The sequence below is a fragment of the Rhamphochromis longiceps genome, linkage group LG18 (genome assembly GCF_057381845.1).
Source record: "Rhamphochromis longiceps isolate RC_006_pf linkage group LG18, R_longiceps_female_GT1.1, whole genome shotgun sequence".
NCBI lineage: Eukaryota > Metazoa > Chordata > Actinopteri > Cichliformes > Cichlidae > Rhamphochromis > Rhamphochromis longiceps.
Window position 1 is genome coordinate 35,124,270 of NC_140574.1, and position 14,328 is coordinate 35,138,597.

Genomic DNA, 14,328 nt, shown 5'->3' on the forward strand with positions numbered 1-14,328 from the left:
GCTGACAGGAAGTCATTTATTAAGGTGGAATAACACAGAGAGACACACAACCACTGACAGTTAACCTGACCCCACTAACTGCATGTGTTTGGACTGTGGGAGGAAGGTGGAGTACCGGAGAGGATGCACACAAACACGGGAGGGAGAACATGAAACTCAGCGCTGAAACAAAGATTTGACCTGAGGACCAGGCGCATAATTTCCAGGGGGGTTACGGGGGTCATGACCCCCCATTAATCAGCTCCAGCCAATATAATTTCATCATTCCAGTTAATAAATTTATGAATTATCTTGCTTAAATAGCTTGTTGATTTTCTTTAATCATTTCGAATATTGCCAGAAAAATAGTTTCATGTTTAATCATCTAGTAATGTAACCCCCCCTCCTCCGCCGCATACTTGGTATTACCCAACCGGCTTTCTCTACCAAACCTTCACTGTTTGCTGTATGTTTGTTAGCGGACTCACTGGTGCCAGAGACTGCCAGTGACTTCAGTCTGAGGGTTTGAAGTTTCCATGTCTGTGTGATGTGTGGTGTGAAGGCTGCTGGTTAAACTGGGACTCACTGTTTAAAGCACTGAGTGCTCATAGAGAGATGCTCCATGAGTCCCAGTACAGACTACAAACATGGTGGAAACTTAGCTTTGATATCCACACACTCTGCACGTCTGTGAGACAAGGCAAGTTTATTTATATAGCACAATTCAAAAACAAGGTGATTCATAGTGCTTTACAAAGACATTAAAAACAAAAACAAATAAAAAGCATGATTTAAAATTGATTAAAACAAACAAACAAACAAAAGAGTATATAAAATCAAAAATTAGAACAGTAGATAAAATCAGAATAGATAAAATCAGAACAGTAGATAAAATCAGTAGTTAAAATGTAAGTTTTGAAATTTAAGCTTAAAAGTGTGGATTTGGTGAGGAGGGAGTGATGATGACATCAGAGCTGCAGCAAAGCAGTCAGCAGCACAGAGACCAGTGAATACAGAGTCTGTTCATCTTTGCATGGATACAATATGCAGCACAATATTGAATAACAGAGACACGCTGTGTGAGCTTCCACAGATACACTGACGTCAGTATCCAGAGTCCTCCTGCTGTGTGCAGTTATACTTCATACATAATCTGTACTTATTTAAATCATACATGCTGTCAGTAAATGAGTGATTCCTATTTATTCTACTTCTTGTTGACTAGTTTGATGACAGTGAAACATCCAATCACAGCTGATTGTGTGATGGATGTAAACTGTCACTGTTACATTCAGTGTGTGTGACATAATGTTAGTGCAGCCTGATAACAGCCTGGTTATGATACTATTAGAAATACATGAACGTGTCCATAGTTCAGTGTGTGTTTAACATGGGAGCTTCAGCGCGGCCCTGCTGATGTGTTAATTAAAGACGTAGGAAAACTGATGAGACTCTAAAATAACTCTTTATATTTATAATGTAACTCTGCATAAAAAAGAACAACAAAGGATCCCAGACAGGTTTATGTCAACAAAGACAATTCTGATGTTTCTTTGTTTCTAACACTCTGACATTATTAGTAAATAGACTGCAGTGGGCAGGATTTATAAAGAGGATATATATATAGATATAGATATAGATATATATATATATATATTAGGGGTGCAACGATACACAAAATTCACGGTTCGGTTCGATACTTTGGTGTCACGGTTCGATATTTTTCGATACAAAAAAATTTTCATGTCTTTTTCATTTGTCATTTTTTAAAATTATAAATATATATTTTAACTCAAAAGTACAGTTTTTAAATTCAATGTTGCTGAAGCAACAAAATAATAAAAAAGAGATAAATCTATCTGATCAAGAAATCACTCATCTTTGGAAAAGAGAGTTTATTACAGAGAAATGGCTCTTTCCAAAATAAAAGCTATACTATCCGCTTCTTCTGGGCTATATTCTCAGCAGCATATTAAACATATCAGGTCCCCATAATGAGAATCATGTGCTAACGGCTGTCTAAATGACTCGGGTAAAGTTTGTAGCATGCTGCTTGTTGTTTTTGTCTGCTTCCACTTGTCTTTGCACTAGGATGATGTCGGCGTAAATGTGCAGTCATATTCGTTGTGTTCCCACTAGTGCTGTCAGCGTTAATCTCGTTGAAATGACCTTAACGCCACAACACGGCAAATCTCCGTTAACGAGTTACCGCGGATCGCCCCGTACGTGGGACTGGATGGTGTCAACACATTAATGAGCTAACTGCGCTAACACACTAGTTCCCACCCATGTAATTGAGCATTGCGTGGCACATCCGACATACTGTTTTACTTTTGTCTATGACGCGCTTACCATCAGGGTCATACTTCACATGAACACCAACATAGTTCCAAACGCCAGATCTGAATGAGGGTGGGGGAGGTTCAATTTCGGGTAGCGTTGAGGCAATTGCCATGTGGCAACGAGCTTAGCTTCTGTCTCGCTAGCTTGCCCCCACCCCCACACACAAGAGCACACTACGCTCAGTGGATCTGCGCTCGACAGTGCAGCCTAGGCGGAGTAGTCGAACGCAGATTCACTGAGCTCTCAACACAGACAGCATCGTCAGAAGTAAAGTTGATAAAATAAATTAAAAATTTTGTATTGTTCGATAATACATATGCGTACCGAACCGAAAGCACTGTATCGAACGGTTCAATACAGATACGAATATTGTTGCACCCCTAAAAAATATATATATATATAAATTACTTTGACACCTGAATTGAAAATATCATATTGTATTCATACAGAATCAGTATGATGTCATTGTCTGTCTGTTCACTGATTACTGAACCTAGGAGCTAGTTTGATCTATTTAGATCAAAAGTATCCAAACTCGAAATCTGATGTTTCTTCACCCCGTGCGTGTGATATGTGATTTCCTACATGCTGGCAGAGCGGAAGTTTATGCTCACAGATGGTGACGGTGTGGAGAGACGGTGGTGTTTCCTCAGAAGAACAAGCAGAGTCACAAAGGGCATGAGTCTGTCTCACCCCCTTGACTTGCTGACTGATGCTCATCTGCACTGCACAGAGTTAATCAACTGACCGAGGTTTGTCCAGTGTGAGTTATGAACTGTATATTTTACATCTTCTATGCTTACAGATATGTTTTTCTTGACAGAGGCTCTGCAGAGGTTAGACAAAGCAGAGAAAATTACAATTCTGATCTTTTATCAGAGGCTGCAGATAAACCATACACAGCTAAAATATAAATAGTTGTGAGTTTTAGAATTGAATGTTCTTTATACAGGCACAAGTATTTGCTTTACATTTTACTGTGATTTACTGGGATAATTGTTGCCTGATGTTCAGCAGTAATGAAGAAATGGAATCAAAGGGAGATGTTTTTGCTGATTTTGTAATGATGTACTAAATCTTCAATATTATTTATTTGCTTGGTTATATTAGGAGTGTTTCTGAGTGAGGGAGAGAGGAGTCATCATCCAAGTAAAGTAACGTGGATCAGTGGGTAAACTTGTCTCCGCTTTCAAAGGAGATACTCTTAGAGAGAGACGATCCAAGTCATCCTTAAATGATAGTGCTTTCAAATACACAAACATTTTTAAAGGACAAAAATGAACATCCAACTTTGACTGTAACACAAAATAAATCTTTGTGTTTTCGAACTCTCAGATGTGCAGGATATCACTCTTGGACTGTCTAACCAGCCAGAGCAGCATTGAATGACCACCACACATGAGCATGTTCCTGCAACATTCAGCATAAATGTATGTGCCCCAACTGGTCAGCAAAGTTAAGCCCTCAGGCGCTTGATTTTTAGGAAACTGCATAGGCATTTTACAGGTCCAAGGTGTGTTTCTTATGTCTTTTAAAATATACTGATAGCCATCCTCTGACATAAAAGAGTATCGTTGTACTGCGTGTCTAATTTTAGAAATATCATCCCGTATTTCATATGCTAACATAGTGCGTACCTATATCATGCTTTGAAAATGTGATACATGTTATGTGATCATGTAATGTGATCATCAATGAACATGATTTTAAAAACTTATTGTTATGGTTTAAAAGTATGTCAGACTATCATAAAACACTTATTTGTATGTTATAATGCTTTTAATATGTCGTGTGTAATTTATATAGACACCTTGTTAATTGTATGAATGTGTAATTATGTATCTTTGATAAATACAATATTTAATCTCGTATTTGTGTACTTTGTGGCTATTGAATAAAATTTGTGACATATTGCACCGATAAACACAGATGGCTAAAAGAAATGTTTGATGGTAAAAGGGAAACAAGTGTGCTGATAAACTTTGAGGTTCAAAGTCACCAACGCTTAAATAAGAAAATGCCAAGAGGAAACAAGCAGCCCTAAGTCTGTATGTAAAACATGGGAACTCCATAGCAGTGATCCTTGTTCGTACATAATTGAGCTATTTCCAGGGGCAAGCATGTAGATGTTAGATTCTGTTTTAAATCAGGTTGTGATCTTAATGATGTAGCTGCAGCAATCTCAAATACTAATTATTCTAGGATTTTTATTGTCAAACTATGTGATTTTCCAAATGTGTGTGAGTAAAATGACCATTCTCTGATTATGCAAATGTTGTGACCAAGAATCGTTCAGGATTAACAACACAAACTGTTTCGATAGCAGAAACAGGCTGTCTTATATAACGTTACCATTAGTTTTACAAACACATTCTTCTTCATGTCTGTTTACGTGGTTTTTATGAAACTGATTTTCAATTGTACAACTAGTGTCAAACTTTTCTTTGCTCTCCAGTATAAATGCAAGTATTTTGCAGGCTTTATTGAAACTGTCACAATTTAACACTCAATGCCATAAACAGAGTTGTTCCATGTTTCTATAAACACTGCTTCATATGTCAACAGCTCTGAAAATCCCTTTTTAAAGTAATGTAGAACACGATCTCTCTCACTCTCTGTGTCTCTAAAAAACCTAAGAAACTGGCAATCACCTCTAAACAATGGGATTTAGTTTATGGCTCTTTATCAGCCGCAACACCATGCAAAATATGGATGTTAGACTCTTTTACTGGACCGTGTTGCTAGCCCCAACCCCCAACTTCCAGACTCCAGATGTCTGACCTCTAACCCTTGCTGCCAAAGGTGCAGCTAAATAAGTAAATGGCAAGTTAAATTTTTGTCTTCTTCTTTTTTTCTGCTGATCCGAAAATTGATCCGATCCGTGACGAAAAAAACGTGATCCGATCCGAACCGTGAGACATTTGATCCATTGCATCACTACTATTTACACTCAACTCAGCACAGGGACACTGAAGAATCAAGCCAGAGAAACCCAAATCCAGCATGAAGAGTTTCAGTGAATGTGGTGTTGAAGGTGTGGAGGTGGATCAGAGTGTCAGAGGAGACTCTGTAGAAGGACAGAGTGCCAGCAAGACAGTCCACATACACTGCTACTCTGTTAGAGACAGAGGAGGAGGAGGAGATTGATGTTGATTTGTTATTGTGCCAGATATGACGAGGGCCATCATGAGAGCACCTCAGACTCCAGGACTGATCATTCCATCCAAACACACAGTCAGTACTGTCTCCTCTTCTTTTGATTCCACTGTAACTCACAGCTATATAAACTTCTCCTCTCCACTCGACCTCCCAGTAACAGCGACCAGTCAGACCATTTCTACACAGCAGCTGAGAACGCACATCGAATCTGTCTGGATGATCAGGATATGACTGAACCTCCTTCACACATGTCACATTGCGGTTGTTGTCAGACAGTTTGAGTTCTCTGTGTACTGTGTTTGTGTCGATTGTGAGTTGACAGGAATCTGGTGGAGAGAACAAACACAATCCAGCTGCAGTTATTGATCCATCATCTGTTCATTGATTGACACTTTGATGATGACTCCTGACATCAGAGATGTGAATGATGAAGATGGTTGAATGTGTGCTGCTTTGTTTTCATGAATCACATTAAAAACACACTTACACTTCCTCAGACCTGGTCTCAGCCATCGGACTCCAGCAGGCTCCACCCTAAAAGGAGGAGGGGGGTCAGACCAACACAGTCTCTTTCAGCATGCACAAATGGACATTACATAACATTTTCACAAATACACTTCAATCCATACATGGATCAAACTGCTGATGATTTGGACTGATCCTGGATCTGTCAGTACACCACTGTATTGAATGAAATATGACTGATTCAAACTGTGACCTTCATTATCTTTACATTCCTCTTCTGTTTAGCTGGAAAGGACACGTCCCTGCCGTTGTTTTTGTAAGGGCACATGCATGTAACTTGCTGAGAGCTGTCATCTAGTGCCTCAAGTGGCCTGTCTAGGGAAAGCAGGAAAAAATATCTAGGCAAAGTCGGAGAGAATCCACGGGCCAGGGTGACTGTCTACAGTGGGGCAAAAAAGTATTTAGTCAGCCACCGATTGTGCAAGTTCCCCCACTTAAAATGATGACAGAGGTCAGTAATTTGCACCAGAGGTACACTTCAACTGTGAGAGACAGAATGTGAAAAAAAAAATCCATGAATCCACATGGTAGGATTTGTAAAGAATTTATTCGTAAATCAGGGTGGAAAATAAGTATTTGGTCACCTCAAACAAGGAAAATCTCTGGCTCTCACAGACCTGTAACGTCTTCTGTAAGAAGCTTTTCTGTCCCCCACTCGTTACCTGTATGAATGGCACCTGTTTGAACTCATCATCTGTATAAAAGACACCTGTCCACAGCCTCAAACAGTCAGACTCCAAACTCCACCATGGCCAAGACCAAAGAGCTTTCGAAGGACACCAGGAAAAGTATTGTAGACCTGCACCAGACTGGGAAGAGTGAATCTACAATAGGCAAGCAGCTTGGTGTGAAAAAATCAACTGTGGAAGCAATCATCAGAAAATGGAAGACATACAAGACCACTGATAATCTCCCTCGATCTGGGGCTCCACGCAAGATCTCATCCCGTGGGGTCAAAATGATCATGAGAATGGTGGGCAAAGATCCCAGAACCACACGGGGGGACCTGGTGAATGACCTGCAGAGAGCTGGGACCAAAGTAACAAAGGTCACCATCAGAAACACGACAACACCTAGCTACTGGTACAGATATGTTGATGACACCTGGGTCAAAATCAAAATCCAAGAACTAGAATCCTTCACTGCTCACGTAAATACAGTGGATAGAAACGCAAAGTTCACAAGGGAAGACACAAAAGATAACAGTTCTGGACTGTGCTGTGCAGATTGAGGAGAATGGAAACCTCAACATTGAAGTTTACCGGAAGTCCACACACACCAACCAGTACCTCCTCTTTGACTCCCACCACCCTCTGGAATACAAACTTGGATCAGGACCCTACAACACCGGGCAGAAAACATTCCCTCTAAGCCAGAAGGGAATAAGAAAGAACACACAGACAAAGAAAACTCTTAAAATATGTGGTTATTCTATTTGGGCTTTCATCAAATCAGCAAAGATGCACAGAAAAAAAGCTCAGACACCAACTAGGGAGAATCAGAAAGACAAAAGCAACAACACTGTCATCCCCTATGTAGTAGGTTTATCAGAGAAACTCAGGAGAGTTGTCACGGCTGGGGCAGCAGTCGTGTGGTGTGTGGGAAAAAGGACTCAAATGCAGGCACTTGAGATGCGAGGGAGATTTATTATAAATCTAAACAGTTCTTAGAATAAGGAGAAACTAAACTATAGAACGGCAAACCTGAACATGAAGAGAGGACAACAGGGAGAGCACACAGAGGATTCACAGGGAGGTTCACAAACAGTTTCCAGGAGACGAACACAGATGGACAAGTCACGAGCACACCAATTCACACAACATAAATACACACAGAGGGACACTGGGAAATCACACACAGGTGGGAGACACAGCTGGACCTGATTAACCTGACGAGACAGAGGAAACACCAACACCAACAGAGGAAGCACCAACCCAGAATCCCAGAACCAGAAAATCCCAAAACACAAATCATCCCATAACTAGAACATGAGTCCACAAATAATAATAATAATAATAATAATAATAATAAATACACCAAACCCAAAATGACTGAGTCCATGGACTCAGAAACAAGACAAGAGTATTCTCCAAGCATAACATCCCAGTGTACTTCAGACTGAGCCACACTCTCAGACAAAAACTGGTTCATCCCAAAGAAAAAACTCCTAAAAACAAACTTAACAACGCAGTGTATGCTGTACAGTGTAACGAGGAATGCTCAGACCTCTACATTGGAGAGCCCAAACATCACTTCATAAATGAATGGCACAACATAGAAGAGCCACCTCAACAGAACAAGACTCAGTTGTACATCTACATCTAAAAGACAATGGACACTTTTTTGATGATGACAGTGTTGTCATTTTGGACAGCGAAGACAGAAAGTGGTTTGAAAGAGAAGTGAAAGAAGGCATTTATGCCCACTGTAATGACCATCTTTGAACAGAGGCGGTGGTTTATGACACCAGCTGTCTGCCATCTATAATCCAATCAATTTTCAGTGGGAAAAACGTTTCGTCACTTCTTCAGTCTCAGCTGACTGCAGGTTTCTCCAATCTTATAAACAATACATTTGCATAATGACTAAAACTAGCACCACTGAAGGAACAATGGGCTGAGAGGTCAGTTCCTTCATCATAATTATGCAAATTCTCATGACCATTGATCAACAACCACTGATCAAAGCCCACTGATCAGTGACCATAGTTACAATTCACAAAGAGTTGGGGAATGGCTGCAATCACAGCATTGTAAGATGGCGTATGATGCACCCTTAGGCCCCTCCTCGATTTAGAGATGGTCTTTCTGTTTTCAAATAAATGGCCTCCTTGACTCCCCTTTCTGTCCTGGGTGTGTGGTGCTATTTTCAGTCATAATTTAAATGTACTGTTTATAAGATACCTCCAGGAAACCTGGAGACAGCTGAGACTGAAGAAGTCACTTGGATGAGTGACGAAACGTTTCTCCCACTGAAAACGCTATGTCCAGATGAACAGAATCAACTTTTGGAGATTTACTTACCTGGATGATTGAGCATGGATTAAGACATCCCTTCTCAGATGCCTTAATTCCCACTCACATCTGCCCATGCACATGGGCCATTTGACCTCTATAAGTCACATGATGGAGTGGGACAAGATCTCACAATAGGTTCACACTTAACCATGGCTGATTGTGACCAACACCCTTTTTTCACACCTTGGCTTGTGTGATTAGGCAGAGGATCAGTAAAGGGTCCAAAACCCTCTTAGGAACACTCCCAATAGGGCTTAAATATCTTGGACTCATCACCAATTGCTCTTAGAACTGAAGAAACTTCTGGGATGGGAGGTGAAATGTCTTCAGGATGTTTAAAGAAGTCAAGACGCTTTTCTTTCCAAACTCCTTAGAATAAAGTTTTGTAGATTTTCTGTTCCAAATAAATGAAAAATCTTCAAGTGTGGGACTATTGATGCCTCATCTGCATGAAACAGACAGGATTTAACAGAAATATTCTCCTCTATCAGACATTTTCTCCATACCTGAGAGTGTCCAGTCTCCAGCGTCGATCCTTCAATCCAGCCGACAGCACCTTCATTGCTGAGTCTCCTGGATCATTGTAACTCAGGTCCAGCTCTCTCAGATGGGAGGGGTTGGAGCTCAGAGCTAAGGCCAGAGAAATACAGCCTTCCTCTGTGATCAGACAGCCTGATAGACTGCAGACACAAAAAAACCCGCAACAATTCATCTGTAAAAACTGCAGAGAAGGATTGTTTTATTTGAATGTTCCTATTTATATTTTATTCTGGCACAGGTGGCGTGGAGCACCCACAATTGTACATGTACAATGGCAATAAAAGGGCTATTCTATTTCATTTCATCCCATGTTTGACTTCTCTTTTAGGATGGTATTCCCATCAAATAAAAGGTTTGAACAAAAAATTCCTACATTTCTAAGTAGACCTGTGCATCTCTCATCAGTTATTTTTTTAAGTTGTTATGAAAATAAATATAAACAAAATAGTAATTCAGTCTTATTTACCTTTAGGTGTATCATTAAATGTCAGTTTAGAATTCTATAATGTTTTTAATTGTACAGTAATATTACCCATGTTATGAATATAGATTAAAGAAAAAAAAACCTGAGAGATTCAAGGTTACAGTTTGACTTCTTCCATCCAGAAGACAGAAGCTTTACTCCTGAGTCTTGGAGGTCATTGTTACTTAGGTCCAGTTTTCCCAGACTAGAGAACTCGTAGTTCAGAACTGAGCACAGTATTCCACAGCTTCTCTCTGAGAGGTTACAGCCAGACAGTCTGAAAATCAATAATATTTGTGATCAAATCAAATTTTATTTTCAACCTACAGCAAGAAAAGCAAATATGTCCATCATAAATAAGAATGCAACTAAAAATTCAAGTTTGAAAAAAAAAATAGTATTAACAATTATAATTTGAATTTGCTGAATATGTAACAGCAGAGTTACAGCTCTGTATTTAAACTAGTGACTAGTGACTGTATCTAAACTACTACATTATTGTATTGACAATAAGGTTCTTGAATCTTGACAACCTAGTATCTTCAGTGATAATAAATGAATATTCACTGACAGAAGCATCCATCCATCTGCTTATCCTTTTCAGGGTCGTGGGGGGCGCTGGAGCCTATCCCAGCTGTCATAGGGCGAGAGGCGGGGTACACCCTGGACAGGTCGCCAGTCTGTCGCAGGGCTAACACACAGGGACAGACAACCGTTCACTCGCACATTCACACCTAGTGGCAATTTGGATTTTTCCAATTAACCTATCCCCACAAGCTGCATGTCTTTGGACGGTGGGAGGAAGCCGGAGTACCCGGAGGGAACCCACGCAAACACGGGGAGAACATGCAAACTCCACACAGAAAAATCCCGGCCTGATGGTGGAATTGAACTCAGGACCTTCTTGCTGTGCGGCAACAGTGCTAACCACCGTTCCACCGTGCTGCATACATACTTTCCATATTAAAATATCTGACTCTTTCAGTAATGACAGTTTACTGACCAAAATATGCTAAATCTAATATGCATTAGAAAAAACAAACCAAAATGTTGGACAAGGAGACAAGATCATGAGTGAACAAGTTAATATTTTCCTTGCATAATTTATTTATTTATTAGGATATAACCACATTGAAAACATGCTTTGGTTCACATTGAAATGTGGAAAACCAGTAATCAACATATTAAAATAATCTGTGCAAAGATGTATGCTTCCGAAGTGCAACAGTGAAAATTTAACAGGACTGTTTATACATAATTGTCCAGGCATTGTACAGGCCTGTCCGATTTTGGCACACTTTGGACACCATACCTGAGTTGAATTTTTTGGGGTATTGAACAGCAGAAATTTTTTAACTTCATTTACATGCCTAAAATGTTTTTTTTATGTATATTTCTGAAGCATTACCCACACGCTCACATCCAACGGGCACAATTCTGCACTGCACTATGATCAGTTTAAATGGATCCTGGGTCTTTAAATTTTGAGGGGATATAACTTCAGCTTCTATTGGCCATTTTGCATGATTGACACCTCGTTTTATTCATTTGAACCAATAGAACCATGTTTACACATCAGTTCCACCAGCCAGAACTTGCTAGGGGAAAACTCCATTGACCCTAAATTTACTACACATGGCGCAATCCAGTAACGTGTCTGTAGCTGGGCTGAAAATGGTGATTGTTGACATTAGTGGATCTGATGCATTGTGTTAGCGCTACCATTATCAGTAGCTACAGGGGCTATTGGTGGAGAACAATGGAGGAAAACAGTCCTGTAAACATATTTCTGTCTTAGTGCATATGGACCGCTATGCGTATTTTTGGTCTTCTTTTGGAGCTTGATTCAGTGAATTTTGGTCAGAGTGTGACAAAGCTTGCAGTTTTGGAATCTCTGAGATGTCTGCTAGCCAACCAGCTATAGCATTTGTGGCTACATGAAGTTGAATGCTTGTGTTTCCGTTGTTTGTGTTTAGCGAACTTTTGGAAAATTATGTACCTGTTCCTTTACTTTCGCTTCTTTCCAATGTGTTTAGTAATTGCAGAAATTGTCTATATGAGCTTTTAGTTGAGAGTATGACATTTCTCTGGATAACGAACATATCCATGTTTGCATATAAGACTTCACATAAGGGAGTTCACCCCCTTGATGAGAGAAGGTTACAGTAAAGGTAAAAGGTCCTCCATCAAGGATTTTTATTATTCTATTTTATTTTTATTCATTTTTGAGGAGTTAAAGAAAAGCTCTCAGTACACTATAGGCTGGGTCTGGATGGTGCTTTAGTAAGGGTTACAGGAACAATATTTTTCAGAAATACTAACACTTCCTACTGTTACAAACCATACACTGCATCAATATTTGAACAAAAAAAATGTGTGAGTAGATGTTTACTTACAGAGCTTTATTGGAGGCTTTGACCACTGGTAACAGCTTCAGAAGAGCCTCCTCTGAAGCAGAGTATTTCTTAAGGTCAAAGACATCCAGATCTTCTCCTGATGACAGTAAGATGAAGACCAGAGCTGACCACTGAGCAGGAGACAGTTTATCTGTGGAGAGACTTCCTGATCTCAGGGACTGTTGTATCTCCTTCACAAGAGAACTATCATTCAGTTCATTCAGACAGTGGAGCAGATTGATGCTTTTCTCTATAGACAGGCCTTCTTCACTGAGTTTCTCTTTGATGTATTGAACTGTTTTGTGATTGGCCCTTGAGTCACTTCCTGTCTGCCTTAGCAGTCCTTGTAGGAGAGTCTGATTGGTCTGCAGTGAAAGACCCAGAAGGAAGCGGAGGAACAAGTCCAAGTGTCCATTTGGACTCTGTAAGGCTTTGTCCACAGCATACTGGTAGAAGTATTTCTCTAGTGATCCAACTTTTGTCTCAGACATCTGGGATGTCATTTCTTGTTCTTTCAGCAGATTGAGTCCAGAGTTAATGAAGGTCAGATGCACATGAAGAGCAGCCAGAAACTCCTGAACACTCAGATGGATGAAGCAGAACACCTTGTCCTGGTACAGTCCTCTCTCCTCTTTAAAGATCTGTGTGAACACTCCTGAGTACACTGAGGCTGCTCTGATATCGATGCCACACTCTGTCAGGTCTGATTCATAGAAGATCAGGTTTCCTTTCTGCAGCTGATCAAAAGCCAGTTTTCCCAGAGACTCAATCATTTTCCTGCTCTCTGGACTCCAGTGTGGATCTGTCTCAGCTCCTCCATCATACTTGACCTTCTTCACTTTGGCCTGAACCACCAGGAAGTGGATGTACATCTCAGTCACAGTCTTGGGCAGCAGTCCACTCTCTCTGGTTTTCAGCATAACCTCCAGAACTGTAGCAGTGATCCAGCAGAAGACTGGGATGTGGCACATGATGTGGAGGCTTCGTGATGTCTTGATGTGGGAGATGATCTTGCTGATCTGGTTCTTATCTCTGAATCTCTTCCTGAAGTACTCCTCCTTCTGTGAGTCAGTGAACCCTCTTATGTCTGTCACCATATCAACACAGTCAGCAGGGATCTGATTGGCTGCTGCAGGTCGTGTGGTTATCCAGAGGCGAGCAGAGGGAAGCAGTTTCCCCCTGATGAGGTTTGTCAGCAGCACATCCACTGAGGTGGACTTTCTAGGGTCAGTTAGGATTGTAGTTTTGTGGAAGTCTAGAGGAAGTCGACACTCATCCAGACCATCAAAAATGAACACAACCTGGAAGTCTTCAAAGCTGCAGATTCCTGCTTCTTTGGTTTCAGTAAAGAAGTGATGAACAAGTTCCACCAAGCTGAACTTTTCCTCTTTCAGCACATTCAGCTCTCTGAAAGTGAATGGAAATATGAACTGGATGTCCTGGTTGGCTTTGTCTTCAGCCCAGTCCAGGGTGTATTTCTGTGTTAAGACTGTTTTCCCAATGCCAGCCACTCCCTTTGTCAGCACTGTTCTGATTGGTTCATCTCTTCCAGGTGAGGCTTTAAAAATGTCTTTTGGTCTGATTATTGCTTCCAGACTGCATGGTTTACTGGATACTGTTTCAATCTGTCTGACCTCATGTTCATCACTGACCTCTGCTGTTAATCCCTCTGTGATGTAGAGCTCGGTGTAGATCTGATTCAGAAGGGTGGGGTTTCCTGCTTTTGCGATCCCCTCAAACACACACTGGAACTTCTTCTTCAGATTAGATTTCAATTCATGATGACACCACTTGACGTTTCTATTGCAAGTTTCTAAAGGACCCAATATACAAAATACATCAATAAAGGATATAAAGTGCATAGATTTTGTCTATTTCTTCAAACAAAATAAAATGTTTCATTCAT

The 14,328-nt window shown here is 40.4% G+C and overlaps 1 protein-coding gene across 4 annotated transcripts in view; it reads right to left on the reverse strand.

Moving 5' to 3' along the window:
• Positions 1 to 668: 668 nt before the first annotated feature.
• The window catches only part of LOC146648749 (stonustoxin subunit beta-like), a 48,116-nt gene continuing 34,456 nt past the window's right edge, over positions 669 to 14,328 (reverse strand). For 2 of the 4 annotated variants that reach the window (XM_085390311.1, XM_085390312.1), the window contains 5 exons: positions 12,423 to 14,235; positions 10,130 to 10,303; positions 9,530 to 9,703; positions 5,969 to 6,015; positions 669 to 5,807 (listed from right to left, as the gene is read on the reverse strand). In XM_085390311.1, the coding sequence (XP_085246437.1) occupies positions 5,278 to 5,807; positions 5,969 to 6,015; positions 9,530 to 9,703; positions 10,130 to 10,303; positions 12,423 to 14,235 (2,738 nt within the window). In that variant the 3' untranslated portion in view covers positions 669 to 5,277. Of the gene's footprint in view, positions 5,808 to 5,968; positions 6,016 to 6,901; positions 7,035 to 9,529; positions 9,704 to 10,129; positions 10,304 to 12,422; positions 14,236 to 14,328 lie in introns of those variants that run through there. The other 2 variants (XR_014908638.1, XM_085390313.1) reach the window with 2 other exon arrangements.